Source organism: Strix uralensis, chromosome 20, assembly GCF_047716275.1.
Source record: "Strix uralensis isolate ZFMK-TIS-50842 chromosome 20, bStrUra1, whole genome shotgun sequence".
NCBI classification, from domain to species: domain Eukaryota; kingdom Metazoa; phylum Chordata; class Aves; order Strigiformes; family Strigidae; genus Strix; species Strix uralensis.
The window spans coordinates 9,343,509-9,363,040 of NC_133991.1; the positions used below are offsets into that span (position 1 = coordinate 9,343,509).

At 38.2% G+C, this 19,532-nt stretch overlaps 1 protein-coding gene across 7 annotated transcripts in view; it reads right to left on the bottom strand.

Annotated features, from left to right (window-relative positions):
- Positions 1–399: 399 nt before the first annotated feature.
- The window catches only part of NCOR1 (nuclear receptor corepressor 1), a 74,487-nt gene continuing 55,354 nt past the window's right edge, over positions 400–19,532 (bottom strand). For 6 of the 7 annotated variants that reach the window (XM_074890389.1, XM_074890390.1, XM_074890385.1 and 3 more), the window contains 18 exons: positions 18,272–18,355; positions 17,494–17,750; positions 16,777–17,137; positions 16,021–16,245; positions 15,060–15,269; positions 13,374–13,523; positions 12,654–12,827; positions 12,048–12,213; positions 11,285–11,781; positions 10,705–10,833; positions 9,987–10,144; positions 9,514–9,737; positions 8,940–9,077; positions 6,920–7,062; positions 5,584–5,637; positions 4,253–4,474; positions 3,517–3,699; positions 400–3,281 (listed from right to left, as the gene is read on the bottom strand). In XM_074890389.1, coding sequence (XP_074746490.1) covers positions 3,094–3,281; positions 3,517–3,699; positions 4,253–4,474; positions 5,584–5,637; positions 6,920–7,062; positions 8,940–9,077; positions 9,514–9,737; positions 9,987–10,144; positions 10,705–10,833; positions 11,285–11,781; positions 12,048–12,213; positions 12,654–12,827; positions 13,374–13,523; positions 15,060–15,269; positions 16,021–16,245; positions 16,777–17,137; positions 17,494–17,750; positions 18,272–18,355 — 3,563 coding nt within the window. In that variant the 3' untranslated portion in view covers positions 400–3,093. Of the gene's footprint in view, positions 3,282–3,516; positions 3,700–4,252; positions 4,475–5,583; positions 5,638–6,919; positions 7,063–8,939; positions 9,110–9,513; positions 9,738–9,986; positions 10,145–10,704; positions 10,834–11,284; positions 11,782–12,047; positions 12,214–12,653; positions 12,828–13,373; positions 13,524–15,059; positions 15,270–16,020; positions 16,246–16,776; positions 17,138–17,493; positions 17,751–18,271; positions 18,356–19,532 lie in introns of those variants that run through there. The other variant, XM_074890391.1, reaches the window with a different exon arrangement.

The window sequence follows — 19,532 nt, forward strand, 5'->3', positions numbered from 1 at the left end:
GTACAACCCTTAATATTAATTGCATCATTATTAAGTTTACTTACAGTAGCATTAGTGGCTTCAGTTCTGCTTAACTTTGAGCTAAGAAGAGGCACGTGGGTTTTCTAGAGTAGATGTTCACTGAAGCTGGAAGAACTTAAGATGCGTACACAGCTTTGTGCTCAGCAAGCTAGAAAGTAAAAGTGTGGCTGTTACAGGCATGGTTGTACTAACAGAAAGGCTCTAACACATTAGAGCCAATCTTTAAAGTTCTGTATTTTGGTTTTTAAGTGGCAGACCTTGGACACTCCAGCAGTGTTAACTGGGAAGCCTGCAGCACCCTCTAAGGGAAGTGTTTTGCCTGTTCTCATGAACATAGCTTGATGCTGCAAAACAAGAGGGAGACACAGGAAAAGCAAATGGAGAACTGATCCCCTTTATTGATTGGTCTGAATCCAGAAGTCACTGTCTACTGAAGACATTGTGTGGAAAAAAAAAAAGTTGAGTTTTATGATGCATGGGTTTTTCAAGTCTTAAATGATTTCATATCAGAATCACGAAACATATCAAGATGAAAGCATTGTGAAAGCGCTGATCAGAAATCAGTTAAAAATTTGTAGTAAACTACACTTTGTAAACAAGATTTACAAACACCTTCCTGTTTGAAACAGGTCAGATGTAGTTCCATACTTGAAGATTACTGGAATTGTGGTAAACCCTAATTTAGGCTCTGGAGAGGTTTTTACACTGGAGAAGTTAGAACTCGGCTAACAAACAAAAATGCAGCAACATTTTATGTGCAAATGCCACTCAAGCTGTATCTTAGGAGAAAGTGACTATCCTACTGGGGGTATCTTGCTGCTGCAGCAGCAATAACATGAAGCTTCGCAATGAACATGCTCTACTTACTGTACAGTTAGCATAAGACATTTGTCTGTACATGCCTCTTTCACGTTGTATTTGTTACACTACGAAAGTGAAAAAAGTGAGTTTTAGAATGGAACTTAACTCTCCACTCCAAATTTAAATCTACAAAAAGGGCAGATCAACTTGGTTTCCAGTATATGTTGCTGTGGGAACAAAAAAGTTAAAATAAGAGCACAGGTCTACAAACAGAATGAAAACTTCACTACTTTAAGCCGGAAGGATAAAGGATGGGAGGGTGAGAAAAATCTTTCTTAGAGAAAAACTGGAAGATTTAAGACTGCCAACTCATCTACTGTTATGTAGTGTTTAAAAAAGTAGCAAAATAATCCCGTATTTGCAACACAGTGTCAAGTTTTCAAATGAGTTCCTTTGGATTTTTTCTTTTCCACACTTGGGGCCAAAAGGCTTTCCTCTGAAGTACTCCAAGTAAATTTGCTATTGACAGATAGTTCTGTACTTCCTCCTCTTTGTAACTGGACCATTACAGTCCTTCCATAAGATGTAGAGCTTACACAGCGTAAGGTTACACAGCTGCATTCTACCTTCCATACAACATATTGCAAATACAGTGTTAAATTAAAAATATTTTGACTGGAAAATAACTTCAAGGCAAAGACTGTTCATCAATGAGATGCAAAAGCAGTTTGGAATCTGACAGACCATGCCACCCCCCAACTCAGTGCTATCTGTAAATCAGTCCTTCTACCCCAGAAGATTTAAATTTACTTCCTGAGGTCAGTGCAGCAAAAAATAAGATGCTTTTGAAGATGGATGTCAGGACACCCTGTGATATCACTAACCAGATGTATGTATACATGAGCTACAAGCATATCATAGCAGGCATTGATAGATGAATGATAGATGAATGATTAAGGAGACTCTCCTAGTACCATATACAATTTAAAAATAAAAATAAAAATCACCCTAACAAGTATTGCACACTTTAGGAGTTAAGCCAAGCATTCGTAAGGACTTCCACCAAAAGCTTGCTTATAGGGATGGGGGAGCTTGGGATGGGGATGCAGACTTTAAAATAATTATTAAATAAAGATTTTAAAATCAGACTGGAGGAAGGTAAAAATCACAGTACCTATTCAAACAGGTTGTAACAGAAGCCAAATAGGTGACTCGTTTGTTGCTCAATTATTCTATAAAAGCATTTTGTTTTATTTAAACTTGGGATGTAGAGGTTTTTCTTCTTAAAGGATTTATCAACCCACCCAGAGCCTCTTTTCAGATAAGCCATTTGCTGCGGTTAAATATGACAGTAAAATTTAGTAGCCTGTTTTGACTGCATACAATGCAGAAACAGAAAACACTAAGATAGGCTTTTGGGGCACAGTTAAAATTCCCAGTGTGCATAACAGTGAGGTATGCCTCCAGAAGCTGTTCTTTTTGTTTTTTTATCCTTTTAAAAATGAACCATAACATACCCATGCAATAATATTTCTGCAGTGTTGCTAAATAAAACCAACTGCACCAAAAATTTACAATGTGGCAGAATTTAAAATTCAAAGAAATATATCATCTTATTCCAGCGAACCGGACTATGTTAATGTACAGAATTCATTAAGGGGTCAGTCTTAAAAATCAACATTTTCACAAGAGCTTGAACACCACTGAGAAAGTGTGTCTAGGGGAAAAAATATATATATATAAAAGCACAATGCCTGCAAGAAGTGGCACGGCATTAAATGGGTAATGATGCTAGGCTGGTTGGGAGGCTAGGGTTATGGTTAGGCTAGGCTGGTAGGGAGGCTAGGGTTATGAAGAGTACTCTACGCTGGAGAAAATGCTTAAAAAAAAATTACAAAATGACCCCCAAAGTTTAGGCAATGATTTGAACATAAGTACACCAGATACTATAGCAAGGGAAAAAACACTGCAAAAAGTACTCTCTATTTACAGAAGAATGATTTAAAGACATTATGGTTTTTCTTTACAAATAGATGTAGAACAGGAATAGTCCACATTTTTAAAAACTCTTTACATATTTATCTTTAGTAAGTCAACCTTCTTGACCACTATCCTCCAACACACGGCTTGTGCAGAAGGCATTTAACGGACTCTCCATCAATTCTTCATTGTGTGGCCCTTGCTCTCTTGGAAAGTCTCTGTGGGCACAAGTCAAAAATAGATTTCTCTTTTTGACCCGCAAATTAAAAAAAAAAAAAATATCTGCATAGTTCAGTCATCACTGTCAGACAGAGTCTCGTATTGTGCTGAAAGCAGTGGTGCAGGCTCTCGCTCCCATATCCTGTTCTGTTGGTGAGTGGTTGCTTGGCTCATGGACGGTGGGGCACACGCAATGGATGTTGGCGGTGTACTGCTGAGCATCCTCATCGTCAGTGGGTTGTAAGGAAACTGTGTTGAACCTGAATTAAAGAGAGTTTCTCCAAGTCAAAAACATGAGCTGTTCTAAGAGATAGAGATCTGTATCTGAAAGACAGTCTGGTTTTCATTGTGACAACTAGCAGCAAATCTGTTTCAGAAAATCCTCATTCGCTGTAAACTTTTGACCAATATACCAATGTTACAGTATGTCTATATCTGACCTTTCTACAAATATCACATCTAGTTTGTTAAGTTTGAAAGAAACCCATTTCTCACCTGTTGATGAAGGCCTATCTTCCCAGGCCCACACTGGAGTTTGTCTATGGTAGTCCCCTTCTGAATGTACAGATGAGACAGAAGAAGGTCTTTCGGTTCCCAAATATCCCTGTCCAGGAATCGGAGACTTAGACTTCCTACTATTTGACTTGCCGATTAGCTTCTGCTTGCTGACTCCCCCTCCTGGAAAGAGAAGGGACAGATTTTACAAAAATGTTACACTGCGTTTTAGCCTCTGTATGTTTGTAGCAGCAAACAGAAGTTTCACACTGGTGCCTTCTGGAATGCTGATTTACTACAATTAGTGTCCGTATAGGCTAGTCTTCCAACACAGCACTGATGGAAAATCCCTATTCTTATCACAACGGAATTATATTTCCCTTTTTAGGAAGGGAGATGTTTTCAGTTCAAGCCAGCTCCCACTCTCAAGTGTTCCTTATTGGTGATGTACTACACAAGCATTTTCATCAAACCACTGAGAAGCTTTGGGTATCTAACACACCCTCTTATCTCTTCCTCATTTCATCAGTGTTGTCATTCTCCAGGAGATACTGGCTAATGCTCCTGAAGTCACCAGCACCATTCTGAAAGCCAGGACCACTAGAGGGAATGGAAACACCATCTCTATCACTTTTGGAGGAAAGGCAGTGATTTTCAGTGACACCAATTTTATTCAAACCCTTAATTTACTTTTTTCTTTAAGACCATGAAATATTTAGGAGTTGCAATACCTCACCTGAATTTGGTGATGGATTAGCTTCTTCCCTACGTGTCTCATTACTTGCTGATACTGCAGCACTGGAACTGCCAGGTGCTACTGCAATAGACTGTGACATTACAACTCCATGCTCCTCACTCTTGTCATCAAAGTTTCCCATCAATGCTTTTCTAATAATGTCTTCCAGACCCAGATTACTGGCAGGATCTGCAAAGGAATGACCCCTAGAACTGACTGCACCTGGGAGATAAAAGAAAACATACAGGGAAAAGTGGGAGGGGAGGCAAAAAACATATCTCAGAGAAATTACAAAGGGATATGGGAAAAGATTTTAGCGAGAGGCAGAAAAGTGGGGAAAAAAAACAAAGATGAGAGTGTTTTAAATGCAAAGCTACATGCTCCAAAACAGCTCACAATAGCTACAAGTTAGACATGCCAGCAAACACTGAAGAGCTACGTCAGTAGTGTCACTGAATGTCAGACTCCTCGCAAGACGGTAACTTTTACTGTTTGTTTTGTTGTTTTTTTTCCAAATAGCGAAGGATGCTGAGCATGCTGATTGTGGCAGCATATTAAGTAAAAACTGCAGCTATTATTCAGTTGTAAGAGAAGAGACCAGAAACATACTTCTCTCAATAATCCATACTAATTTGTTTTATAAAGTGTGATATGTGGCAAATATTTATTCCAAAAGCTTGTCTTTCATCTAAATTAATGGAGATCAGTACTTTCTCCAATTAAAAGAGAGAAGCACTGTACCTGAAGGGGCACTGACTAGCCAAAATCATGTAAAGTCAATCTGTGGTACAACTCAAGATTCAGATATATCAGTTCTTATCTCCCACATTTCAGTTCAATTATCTGCCTCACTTGCCTCTTTAACTCAGTAAAAGTATGGATTATATTTAATTTCCTCATCTCATAGAAAATTGGTGGGTTTTAGTATGTACTTATCATAGCAAAAAAAAAAATGCAGTATTTTAAATACCCCAGTTTATAAAGTAAATTGTATTTGATAAACGAAGCTCAAGTTTTGTTGAACTACATTATATTTAAATTTTAAGTGAGATGCTAACCAATTTAATGACTTCTACCTCTGTGTAAGATTTGCAGAGGACACAGAAATAAATCATTCTTGCTTAAGCTTCCATTTAAGTATTTTCTGAAACATCCCTTGGTCATTTTGCTTTTCCCTGTGATACGGGAAACAAATGTTCATGTAGGCTATTAGCTTTTAAATTTTCATCATCTTCCTCATTTACTGGACTCCCCAAAGCATATAAATGAAAGATATGACATTAGTTTACTTCTTCAGAAACATACGTTGTTTCTTTTACTGAGAAACCTACCTGAGGTAGTGACTGCTGGCAAATTGAATATTTCAGTCCCTGGCTGAGCAGTTGCTGAAATTAAAACACAACATTTCATTGAGTTTTTCAGCACTGATAATCACTGTAAGTGATCACTACTAGTCCTAATGCACAAGGTATAATTACTTTTGAACTATTTTCAATGTTTGTTTTTTTCTTTCTCAGTTTTCCAAGATGAATGTACATCTATGTCTTCTCAGGAAAATGATCCATACCAGGGTAAAAGTATCTTATATGGTCACAGCTAATCTTCTTTTAAAGATGTTACTTCAGGAAGCAGACTGACTTTTTGAAATTTCATAATCTCTGTACTTTAAAATGCAAAACTGCATTTGATTTGCCAAATAGATATTTTAACATATGAACCTTACAGACTGAGTATTTGTCTGTATTAAAAAAAATAAGTGGCAACAACTTTGGAGTGGCTAAACCACCCCACCCCCCCCCCATTACCTATATTATGTCCAATTTGACAATAAAGATTTTAAACCATAACACTGATATATATATATAAATGAAAAGATAATTGGCAGCAATGGAAAGTGTGCTTGTATGCCAAGCACGCACATGAGGTTTTCAACAGAGCAAAAATCTATCGTGCACACAATGGGGATCCAATAAAAAGAATACTGCAACCCTTACTGACACAGCCTTGTTTCTCAGAATCAGATTAATTTGTTGTTCAATGCAAGAGCATTCACTTCCAAATAAACACGATTAGGTACTGAGTTCACAAACAGCAGATCTCACTACTGATAATTTTGATACAAAGTTCTGTTAAGATTTCTAAGACAAAAAACATAGTTCTAGTATCATATTCCACCATGTCAGTATCCATTACTGAAACTATATTAAAATATGTCTTTTTAACAGCCATAATCATAAGGGCCCAGAAAACACAAAGCATTCAGTTTCAAGACACCTTTCCAAAAAGGAAAATGTGTAATAGTTAACATTGATACAAAGCAAACTACAGACACAAGTTAACTAGAATAAGTCAGGTTTTAACAACTCTCTTGTTATTTATGTGTTTTTTCCATGGTTTTTAGAAACCATTTCCATCTCTTAAATTAAGCATTAAAAAGCTTAAATGTTACAGTCCTACATACACTAGCATTAAAAAAAAAAGAAAAAAAAGGAAAAAAAATCAAACAATCTTCCAATTCTTTGGTCATAAATTATTATATATGTGTTTTATATCCATAGATTTATAATCATATGTTATTTGAAACATATTTAGGTTAGGACATCTGTAGATGGCAGTCATATAAAGCTTAAGCTGGAAAAATTTAGGGAAAAGACAAGTCCTGCATACCCATGTCAGAGTCACTTCCACCAGATGAGTTCAGCTTTCGAAATATCTCCTGTTTCTTGGATTTTACCATTGGTGAAGTGTTCTCAAGTTTGGTGAAGAAAGAAGGCAGGTAGCTTATACTACCTGGAGAGCGAGAGTCAGTCCTGTCAAGACCAACATGTGTCAGAGAGAGAACATTTTCCAAGATGTACATTTAAATCTTTCCAAAAGCAGTCAGGCAGAAACTGCCAACATTCATACAAGCTTTAAGACTCTTTCCTCAGCCTGTTTTTTGGGGACTAGACAAATCTAATGACTCTCCAAGAACACCTGCTTTATCCAGGGAACAGGGTTTAAGATTCTACAGCTCACATAAAAAAAGACCAAGTCATTGTCTGTGCTGGAAAGCAGTACAGAGATAATGCTCTTACAAATTATCTCAGGGGTGCCTACTTCTGCCTTGCAAGCTGGCTGAAGTTTGCACTGCAAATCGGTAGGTGACAAAAGGTTTAAGCTAAAAGCCCAAGTACTCACCCTAGCTGCTCCTGTTTACAGTCATATTTTCACTCTTGTTCCCAGTATGCCACTAAAAAGGATGTATTTCTTTTTAAGTCTGCTCACCCATCCTGTCACACATGGTCCAAAGCAAATAAGCTACTTCAAGCATTCTTAGAAACCAGGAAAAATAACCTTATGGACAAATCTGGCTCAAGAGCTGCCAAGTTAGTCATCCTTGCTCTATGGCACAAATTCAGACCAGAATCTATATCCTGTATCATACCCTTTATCAGTTTTACATTCACAGTAGCTGGCACAGTAACTGCACGTAATTTCTGTCACATTAGTGTAAAAAAATTGCTGAAGTAAATGTCAAACTGACAAGGGGTGCATATTCTCTTCAGATCTTAAAATATGCAAATTTTAGGCTGTTTATAAAGATGATAAAAGTAGTAGTATCCCAATTATAGAATTTTAAGAAAAAAATAATAAAGTAAAGCATGAAAAAAAATCAGGTGAAAAATCTAAGCTGATACGAGGGTCATGAACAGCTTGCACTGTTTTCAAAAGTGGATAAAAATGATCAACTGGATGTTCATTGTGGCACTTAGAATACTTGAGTTTGTTTAAGCAGCAGCAATCTGGCAAATCAGCTTTAAGAAAAAAACCCAACAACCCACCCCATACTTAAATTAAGAAATCATTTAACAATAAAGCAAAAGAGACAAAGTCTCTAGGTTTCCTAGGCCAAGGTCCTTAAAGTTCTAAAAAGTGCAATCTTCCCTGCCACATTCCTGAAAATCCCTTCACATCTAGCTAACATCCATCATGGACTGTAACAGCCCTGCCAGCAACTGCAGAATGGAGGGGGCGGGGGAAAAAAAAAAAAAAAGAATCAATTTCACCAGCATGAACCTTAAATAAAGTACAAGGTGAGCATGCTGGGTGCTATTCCTTCTTCAGCAGGCAGCAAAGCAAACAACAGAAGCATCCATTCCAACATGCATCTGCCAGACGTTTGAAGACACCAGCACTGACACAGGCTGCCAGGGATCTCATGTAGTTTTATGATGCAGATCTGGCAGACTGGCAAATAGCCCTGGGAAACAGGGCTGCTCAACGCATGGACCTCCTGACACCCCCCTCACACCTCCTGGAAATTAAGCTCCTTAGCTTAGTGATATTTCATGTGATAAGCTGCTCCAGAATCACAAGTGTTAGAAGCCTGGGTTCCTCCAAACTTCCAGGAAGCCAATCAGGCAGAAGAAGCCTAAATTATTTAATAAAAATTGTTGAAAATGGACCTTTCCCAAAAACCATCTCAGTTTTATAGAACTGGCACCCACAAGAAACTTAAGACAGAACATGTACAGATGACATTTCACTCAGGCTTCCCAAAGCATCTCCCAAGTAGCAAGTTCTGTTAGTCACTGTTGACCCTTTTGCACTAGCATTCAACTTGCCTGTGGTATCTTTTAATAAAGATACTGTTTGCAGCACAAAGATCCAGAATAATGTTTTTAAAATTCAGGTTTGCACATACCTCTGTTCAGTAGGCTCAGTTCTTTGGGAAAGCAAAAGAACATTTTCCTGTTTCTCATGTACAACCGGTACCTGAGGTGGCGAGATCGGCTCATAGGGCTCTGAAGAGACATGACTCCTTTCTGGAGATTTTCCAGGTCTACATCCATAATTCAGAGACAGGTAAGTACTCTTAATGCATGTAAAGCAGTAGTTAACACATGTAATTGCATTCCAGTTGTTACATAACTTCTTATGTCTAGTTATATGTGTTACATGCTTTAGTATGCTTGGTGGTCTTAAAAAAATGACTTTGAATTGTCCATAATGACTCTGATAAGGTCTACATAATTAAACATCTTCACCCCTCTTAAAGACTGGAAATTAAGCATAAGAAGTGAAGGGAAAAGTTATAAGCTATGTTATGGAGCCAAGCAATTGTCAAAAATAGTGCAAGACAGATGTTGCCTAAAAAAAAAAAAAAGACCAAAAGATACCTCTACTTCTGATCTACATCAAGACTACTGCACTATTTTTTATAAATATCATATTTGGGCATTAAATAAATTTGCAGTTAAACTGAATACATGCATTACCTTCCCCTGGACTTGTCAGACAGATTTTCAGGTGACACTCTAGCACCTGGCCGCTGGTGGTGGACAGACTGCGACTGTGACTCGGGGCTGTAGCGATTCGATGTCTTTGCCCGGGTAGAAACAGGCGTTGGAGCAGGGGTGGAATTCTGGAATGTAGTGGTGGGAGGCTGCAAAGAGGCCTGAGACGCTGCTTGGTTTCTAGCAAAGTCTTGTGTAATAATTTGCTGATTGTGGTCAAAAAAACCAAAAAAAGAGATCTTGGTCAGACATTGGCCAGAGCATACATATTCATGAACTAGATGGATATGAGACTGACTGCAACAAATGAGATGACTGTAAGTTCAGACATATTATTGTATAATATCGTTAAGTAAAACTAATAATTCCAGCATTGGTATTATGTTCCAAAACATGTGTTTTCATCATCAAAATTAACTTTTCACATCTAAAAAGATGCATGCAAATAAACCTACACAGATGTGATCAGCAAGGGTGATAAGTCGATGGGTTCTGGGCACATGTGCCATCCCTTCTGCTTGGGAAGAGGGAGGTGGAGGTTGTTGGGGTGAAGGGGGTTCCTGTTGTGTCCTGTAGCGGTGAATCGGCCCCTCATATTGCCTGTTTGGGTCATCTAGTTGAAGAAGAAAAGGTCAGTCTGTTAAGATGGTATTACTGAAGCTTCAAGGTTTGGAAGTTCTATGCTTGCAAATTTAAAAGATTAGGCATTTCTGCATTAGATTTTAGGCATCCTGTGTAAGCACCTTTTTCTCCTTCATATATAGGCCCTACAATTTAGAATAGATAAATAAAGCTTCATTCCACAATGCAGGTGAATTTCAGCTCCTTTCTCACCTGCAAACTGTACTGTAATAGTTTAAAGCTTTACTAATAGGTAAAAAATTGTGGGCATCAGCACCAATAGGCAGTGATTTTAAAGAATATATTGAAAATAAATTTGTTATTAAATCAGCTACACTGCAATGTAAAGGAGCTCTGTTTAATGCCAGGTGTCAGTTCCAATACATTTGCTCTAGTTTTTCCACAGATCCCTGCAACAACATACTTCCAACAGAAGTTTCTGGAAAGTTAAGAATGTGGTAAGCAGTTAAACACTCCCAACTCTGAGTTTGTGGAGCTGGTAAATATAAGCAAGATAATTGTGAGAACATTTGCATATGCAGATAAACTTACTCTCTGCCTGGCTTGGTTTAGGTGTCTCTTGTTGATAGGGCTGTAGCTTTTCTTGAGCAGGTACAGGTGAATTTGCAGGGCTAATCACCTCAATGGCATCTCCTGGAGCTTCATACCGGTGGGAGGATACTGAATATCAAGCAAAGGTTGTGGAATAAGGTGTAAATACCACAGAAAATTTTTGTTGCCTGTACATAGCAACACTAGGGCTTCCATTAAAATGACGCCAGTGAAATAAAAGTCAAAACACTGTATTTTTCTCATAACCATGGTCATACAAATACTGCCACAAAACAGTGTTCCAACATAAACTAAATAATTTTGTTTCCTGACTTCTGATAAGGTTAGCCCTATTATCCTGCATTTCATGTTGTAGCATGGAATCTGAATAAAGCAAACAACTCTGATTTTGCAAGAATGTTGAGTCACTATAGGCAAAAACTGTATTTGTCTATGAAGTGTTTCTACTGTGCAGAGCTGAATATTTTATCATTAAACATCAGAACCATTTCATATCTTATTATTTCCCTAAAAGGCTAAGACAGACAGCAAAGAAGTAGATAGTTACTAAGATACGTACAACTACTGGAAGAATCTGAACTTTGAGAGCCCCTATCTCGTGCATCCTTGTCTGAAGCAATCTGTCGAGTGATGATCACATCTATGAAGTTAGCAGCAGTAATTGTGGTCTTTCCTCGAGTTCTCAGCTCTTCCTCGTACCTGGATTTAGGAGGAGGTCCTTTCTCTTTACCAGCCTCTGAATAGACTACTGATGAAGACTGTCCCTGGGGCTTGCCACCAGAAAAATTTGCAGATGTATAGGGGCACTGGACAGGCCTCTTTTCTACCTCCAGTGTCTTCTGTTCCATCTGCTGCTGTTCAGTAACCACAGCTGACCTGCGTCCCATATTCTCTTCTATCCTGGCTCCTTCGTGCTTGTTCTCTTTTGCTTTGGCAACTTCCATCTGAGGAGCAGAGGCTGCAGCATCTACTAGTGCTGCAAGGGCATCAGCAGCAGTATTGTAACGTGAAGCTGGCAACCCTTGAGTAATAGAGGGAGCTCCAGGGGTGAGCTGCCTGTTGGCAAACATTGAATATTCTGAATTATATCACATGAAAAAAAGAACTAGAGCCATATCACGCAGACAACAAAGTGAAACTTTTGTGACACTAATTTCTATCCAAACTGGACTGGTGAAACCACATTGGATCATTTCCAATAAATCCAAGAGCAGACAGTGGTATACCCTCACCTTTTAGTATTTTCCTCAGACTAAATGCACCTTTTAATAAGGTTAAATATTAGAACACATATATCTGCAACAGTAACTTATAAAACATACATGATACGTAGCTGAGCAGCAGGATCCAAAGGTGTGATTACACTTGTCCCATTGGTTCCTTGAAAAATACTAGGCCTTTGCTGCAGTATGTTTTCCTGGCTTCTAACCGAAGGGGACGGGGACCGAACGTATCCATGACTGCCAGGTCTGCCAGGCTGCTCTGTACCTGCAGAACATAAGAGTGGAGGGGAACACACAAAAAATATATAAAGATCATTCTTATAACAACACAGAACTATGTATCGATGCTGTCTCCTCCATATCCTTTCCCAGTTGTCTCCACCACTCTAGACGTGACTGTATGTATTAAAGGTTTAAATGGTCACATTCTGTTTAAAATGCTCTAAATAACATGCAAGTTGTGCTAGTGATAACTGGGATTCACACCATTCCCCAGGTATGAGAGAAAGATCAAGAAGCCTGGTACTTGCTGAAGTTGCAGTTATGACCAGAACTGCTAGGTAACAGGAACCTGCCTTAAGTGCAGACTAAAACCAAACTGTATAACGTGTTGTTAATAAGCTGCATGTTTCTAACAGTGGCTATAGAAAATGAGCAGGTACAGTCTACAAGAGAACTGATCCAAACGTAGCAACGTGCACTCACCTGGCCGAAGATAAAGTTCAGCAGGGACTGAAGCTATTCTCTCCCTCTCTCGTTCTCGCTCACGTTCCCGCTCTCGCTCACGTTCCCTCTCCCTTTCCCGCTCCTTCTCCCTCTCCCTTTCCCGTTCCCTTTCAGCATTTGCAGCTGCAGAAGCTGCCAGGTGTGTAGGGTGTCCTGGAAGGTCCACAAGATAAAATGAAGTAGCAGAAAGAGATAGTCAAGTTAAGCATAATTTGATATAAACACTTGCCAATGTATTCTGCCATCCACTTACAGCAGAGTTTATCAAATACATTTTAATTCCACTCAAGATTATCCACTTAGCTAGGAAGACAAAAGCTTAATGTACAGTGACAGCAGAAGGCTCAACAGCTTTTTACTGTACACTTTCTATACAGTTAGAAACTAGACAGCTTACAGACCCAAATTCTGCTCTTCAACACATGTAATATGAGGTTAGTGAAATCATAATCAAATGACTATAAATAAAGACCAGACAGAATGAGGCAAATTCTGAATTTGTCAGTGCTCCTTCAGCTGCTAATGTAACTATAGAGGATACCATTAAGAAAACCTTTGCTATCCAAGTGAGAAGTCCATGCAAAAAGCATCACCCGAGAAAACATCAAAACATGACATTAATGAAAGCTAACTAAAAATGGTCAATTATCTCAGCATGTCAGACAATTAGAGACATCACCAAATCATAAGAGCTCTTACCTGGTGACAGAGAAGCAGGATTGTAAGGCCTGGGAGGGAACGTAAGCTGTGTACCAGGGATATACGTGATTCTCTCCATGGGTGGTGTGCTTGTTCCTCCAGGATGAGGCACTAAGATAGTGGGAGCCATATTGTTCAGGTCAATAATTCCTGTTAGGAGATGAACATGTAAGGATAGCCATTCAAGGGCAGACCAATGGTCTACACATTATACATTCTGTTCATTGATAATGGTCAGCAGTGAATGTTTAGTGGAAAAAAAATATATGAATAAGGCAAGTGCAGAACTATATTCCAACTGGTTATACACTCTTAGATCTGGCAATCAGCAATTTAGGAACGTACTAAGTCAGAATTTGCATTTCTAGCACTCCCTTTAATTGCCCTTCAGAAAAAATAAACTTCACCTCTACTCAATAATTCCATCTTTTAGCAAAATGATATTACTCAACATCATCCACTCCCTTTTCCAGACCTTTTATATTCATAAAATGAAATGAAATGTTGAAACACACAGGTCCCACTGGAACTCCACTGGAACTTCCCTTACTATAAAAACCACTTATCCTTTCTTTTCCAGCCAGTTAAAACCCTACAGGATCTTACATCTTATCCCCAAGATAATTAGTCCTACCAACCTAATTCCCTCACATTTGTTATATTCCATTCTACCAATAAGTATCAAAGTTGATTTAAGTGATAGACAGATTATCCCATCCAGTAGCCAAGCTGGTAGATCGCCTATTTCCTGTTAGGTCTGTAACTCCTGGGAGAATGACAGATAACCCCAAGGATTCATAACTATTCATTTTGTTACTTTGTTCTAAGACTCAACATTTCAATGTGAAAGAGTTCTTCAAACTCATGTCCCATAAAGATGATCTCCATCACAGAAATATAAATCTCTCTACAGTGAACAAAGTTGCAAAGAAGTTGCTTTGCTTTTTTGTAATGGCCTTATCTTCTAAAGCATTACTTCTGAGTTTTGATGATTTATCAGTACCTACAGTTTCTTTGCCACAATTCTTGCTTCTGATGTGTCTGAATAAGTTACTAGTTCATTTGGTTTTATAAATTGTTCCGCAATTTTTTTACCTTTATGGTCTTACATTTAATTTGTCAAGATTTCCCTTTTCTTTGAGGAGTTACACTTTTGTGAGATGTCTTTTTACTTTTAATAGCTCCTTCTTGCTGCTGTTAAATGTCCAGATTGATTTAGGCTTTTCCCCACCCTGCAACACGTCACACACATTTGCTAACTCTCTAACATAACATCTTTAATCAATCACCATGTTTTTCACAAACCTTACCCCTTTAGCTGTTGCTTTTATTTTAATTTTGAAGAAGCTCTCATTTTGATATAATTCTCTTTTCTGAAGTTTGACGACGAGTTCAATATGCTTCTGAATATTAAACTAGCATAAAAGTCTAGATTCTTGAACACTAATAAGTCTTACAGCCTTCCCTTAACAATATTGATTACATACATATTTTTCTTTATATCCACAAAAGCCAGTTAGATATACAACTCATTCATAAACACATCTATACATATGCACTCGTATGCACGCATCCATCCATCCAAACACGTATATTTATAAGCAGCAACAAAACAAACTGATCCACCAAACCACACCGCATATCCAAAACACACTTTAAAGGATGTCAGGAAAAACACAGGCATACCTCTCGCTCCTGCATACGGGAGAGCTAACGTTTGCTCTCTAGGAGATAATCCTCTCGTTACATCAGGACGTAAATTGACTTGCATCTGCTGTGAGGTAATGTAGTCATTTAGGATTGTCTGTCGTGTATTCTCCATTGCATAAAGCTGATACTGACTTGGGTAGCCTGGGGTGGGTGAGAGCTGCCTTTGGAACAGGTAAGCAGCAGCAGCTGAGGGTGAAGGAGGGAAAAAACAGAAGACTTAGGAAGCAGTATGGGTGATATCAAATTAAAGTTTCAGAGGTTTATATAGCTTCAATGAGAAGTGCTATCAATTCCCTCTAGTCAGTGCCAAAGGAATTAAAATAGCATTTTAATACTGATGTTTTATTGAACTTATGCACTGTATGTGGACAGAAAAACCTAAATAATCCAGATTGGAGATATGCATTAGAGAAGAGACTTGATTAAAAATATAAATCCTGAAGTTCTGAAGATGTGAAGGGCTGAAATACCTAAAGAAGTTTAAAATACCTCAAAGATGATGGATAGGTTAAAAGGAAGTCTACTGTCTTTCATATCACCAGGGAAAATCTGATAATCCCTCAGTGAAAAGGAATCACAGTCCTGAAGAGAAGGGTTCTGATTACACTTTAATTCTATAGCATCTTCCACACTCCTTCTTTGCACAGCTTTCCTGAAAGCTTTTAATATACTTCACAAATACTTATCTAAAAATACTGTCTGAATATTTTAGAAGCAACTTGGCAGATTCTGAAAGCAAGCTACAGTATTATACAATAATATTTTATTAAGTTCCCTGGTTCGACTTTAAGACTCACTAAACTGAAATCAAATCACAACAGTGTATACACATATAACCTCTTATAAATTATATCTGGCCATTGACAATTGCCTTTTAAAGGTATCTTTTCTATGCATCAAAGCATACAATATTTCTAAACCTAAAAAACATATTTACCAGGATCCAGAGCTCTGTGAAATGGCATAGCAGGATCTAAATGAGGAGGGAGGTGACTCCTATAAACTTCAGGAGTTGCTCCTCTGTGATGAGGGTCAAAAGGACTGTGAGTCACTACAGGATCAACCCCTGGGACTGGAGATTTTGCTGGCACGCTCTCCCTCTGCGTTGGAGTTAGTGTGTTTTTCCTTTCGTGATTTGCTGGCTTCCCAGAAGATATTCCAGCTAAAAACAATGAAAAACCCAAATTAGTAAAATGCCTACTTTTCGATAGAAAAGGCAGCTGTAAATATATACTGGCTCCTAAGGAATGTTCTAGAGGACCCTGCGATCTGATACAATAAATCACAACAAATATTTTATATCACCAACTATTGCTGGTGAAAAATCTAAATCCTAAAACTAAGATTGCTTACACTTCACCATATTATCCTTCCTCATCTAGGTACCTCTATAGTTCAGGAATAGCTTCTGCCCTTAAAACATTACCCTTGTAGGTAACACTTTCAATGTGATCCATAATCAAATGCAGATTGAGACTGAATTGCCTTCTCACCTCCTGTTACAATACAGTGGGTTTTACTTTTCTTATTTCAATTAACAGCTTACAGCCTTCTAAAGTTCCTTCTAGCCACCCTCCAAATTGAGAGAAGTCATGAGAATAAAAGAAAGTAGAATGGGTTACAGAAAACAGTTTAAAAGTTTAAAATTAAATTATTAGAACTTCTTGTCTTACTCTGGATAGGAATAACATACCCTCACTAACTCTATTCATCATAGGTGAACTCCTGGACATTGGACTCTGATAGTTCACAGGTGTCCTCCGAGCATTGGTATCATCGTAAATTCCAGGGCTCAGCTGTGATTTGGGAGTTTCATGAAGAGTTGACCTGAGAACAGAGGGACCAGAGCTGACTACTGATGTGTGACGGGAACGTACTGCATCCCCGGTCTTCACATCTTCATATTTTCCTCGCTCCACCACCTTCACGTTTTCTGGCACCATTTCCAGCTGAGGCATTCCACGGGGTAGCTTGCTTGGTCCAGTGATTAAAGATTTTACATTGTGTTTGATGGCAGACTGGCCAGAGTTGCTTTCATATTTTATGGGTGTGCCCTGAAAAGGAGAAAAAGATCAGGTAAGGTTATTCTGCCAATGTTTCACTCGTGCTAAAAGCCTCACTTTGCTGATATTGTAGTTCATTGCCTCTATCACATCAGCACAGAATACAACCGGACCTTAGTGACTGCTACTTGTCAGTTCTCTCACATTTGCTTGCAATTGTGTTCCCTACAGGTGAAGTGTCAGGATTTTTCTAAGACACAGAAGATATTTTTAAGCTTTTTAAGTTGGAAGCTTTTGTAAAACAAAACACCCCCCCCTCCCATTTGTCATTATTCAAATATCCTGAATTGATTCACTACTGAGTTTGTAAGCAACTGTATGAGTGTAGTAGTGCTGCTCCTATTTACCTGAGATATGGAGCCTTCTATGATTGGCCTGGTCGTCTGCACCATTTCAGGAGTCTTGCGACTCTCCTGACTTAATAGGTCCTGTCTTGGGATTTCATGGATGGAACGACCCATTTCTTTTATAGTAGTGACTCCATCATACGGTTTCCCCTTAGTAATGGCTCCTTCAAATGTCCTTATGGGAGGTGACTCCCTTTTAATCTGTTTAGGGTATTTCAAGCCTTCTTCAAAACTTTCAGCTGTCGCTCTTGGTGTGCCTTTTATAGAAAGAGTCCCATTACTGGTGTTAATAATTACTAAGTCTCTTTTTTCATAAACAGAGTAACTAACTACATGTCATAATGCTGGAACTTTGGTTTGCTATAGTCTACGATAATATATTCTGACAACTAAAAGATCACCACAAAAATAATACTGAACAAATATTCAATATATTACTGAAAGCATCCCAAGTTATTTCAGATGCTGAATTAAAGGAAATAACATACATCTTCAGAGGTCTGGGGAATTGTTAGTGTTCATTAAAAAAAAGTGCTCATTAGCAAGTATTTATATTAAAAAAGACTATTTTCCACAAAGAAATAAAATGCTATGTTTACACACTAGCTTTATATACAGCATATCAGAAAGCTGCTGATTTATGCTCTGAAAACATGTTTAATAAAATAAACTCCACCTTTAAACACAGCTGCCATTGTTAATAACAGTTTTAAGGTTCAGAAATCCAGATTTTTGAGGATGTAATTAATGCTTGCCTTCTAAATTTGCAATACTTTACCTTGCATTATGGAGCCAGACAAGACAGTTCTCTCTTTTAGTTCAGCATGTGGGCTACCCCTAGGCAGTGCACGGCATATTAAACCTAAAATTAAAATGGAACGTAATTTAGAGAATTAAACAAGTGTTCAAAAAAACAACCCCAAAACAACAAAACCCCTCCTCCTTCTTACAGACATTACAGATAGTATCTGTATCACAGCAGTGCCCAGAGGGCCCAGCCTCAGTATGCTAGGCATTGTATCAACATGTTACAAACACCATCCTGCCCTCAAAAAAAATAATCTTTCATTTCAAGTATTTATGCTATTACATTGTTGCAAGTTTTAACATATTAGAAAACACACAGTATTTTTTATAATTAAGCTTAACTCTTGTCCCAAAAGCAGTTACTGCTTCTCTTAAAGTCCAGTTTCTTTACCTAGTAAAGAAAGGTGTTCATGATGGGAAGTGGAATAAAAAGAAAAAAACACCCCAAAATATACATCAGCATCCTCCAAATTGATCAAAGTTCATATTGAATCATCTGGTAAGAGCTAAATTTACTGTTCCTACAGTAGGAAGCTAAATCAAACTGCCAAAGAACTCATAATTTTCCATAGTTTGAGGACAGAAAATGTGTCAGTGATGAGATACAGCATAAAAGTATCAGAGCAGCTTCTCATATGCCAAAAGAGCCCAAAGACAAGCCAAATGCATCAGCAACTTAAAGGCAACACTGAATTTCTATATACAGTCCATAAACTTCTTATTCTTATTGTTCCATCTGATGAAAATGCTCACAAAATAGCCTTTAAGGGCTACCCAAAGATGGAACAAAATGCCTCAATCATAGTTGAGGCATGAAACATTTTCTTGCATTTGTATTTTTAAAAAACAATGAGAGAAGTTATATAATGGCCTGACTTGACCTTTTCAGGCTCAGTTTGATTACAGTTTATTAAATCAAAATAATACTAGGGATGCCCTGAAGCAGGATACAGCAGCTGTGCAAGTTTTCTGCTTGGCATAATCAAAGCGGTTTACTGCAGGAATGCAAAAGGTCACACCAATGTGTTACCAAGTTACTATGCCATTGCTGAGACCAATATTTAACTAATGGGTGTGACCACCGAGCCCATGCTAGTGTGACTCAGAGTTGTTTCAGCTCTGTGACAACCCGCGGGGACTGTGAAGAGTCAGTTACATGTGTCAGATGTACTAGAGGAGTACGTGCTAGCTGAATTACCTGCAGTTATGGTAACACACCAGCAAAGAAACAG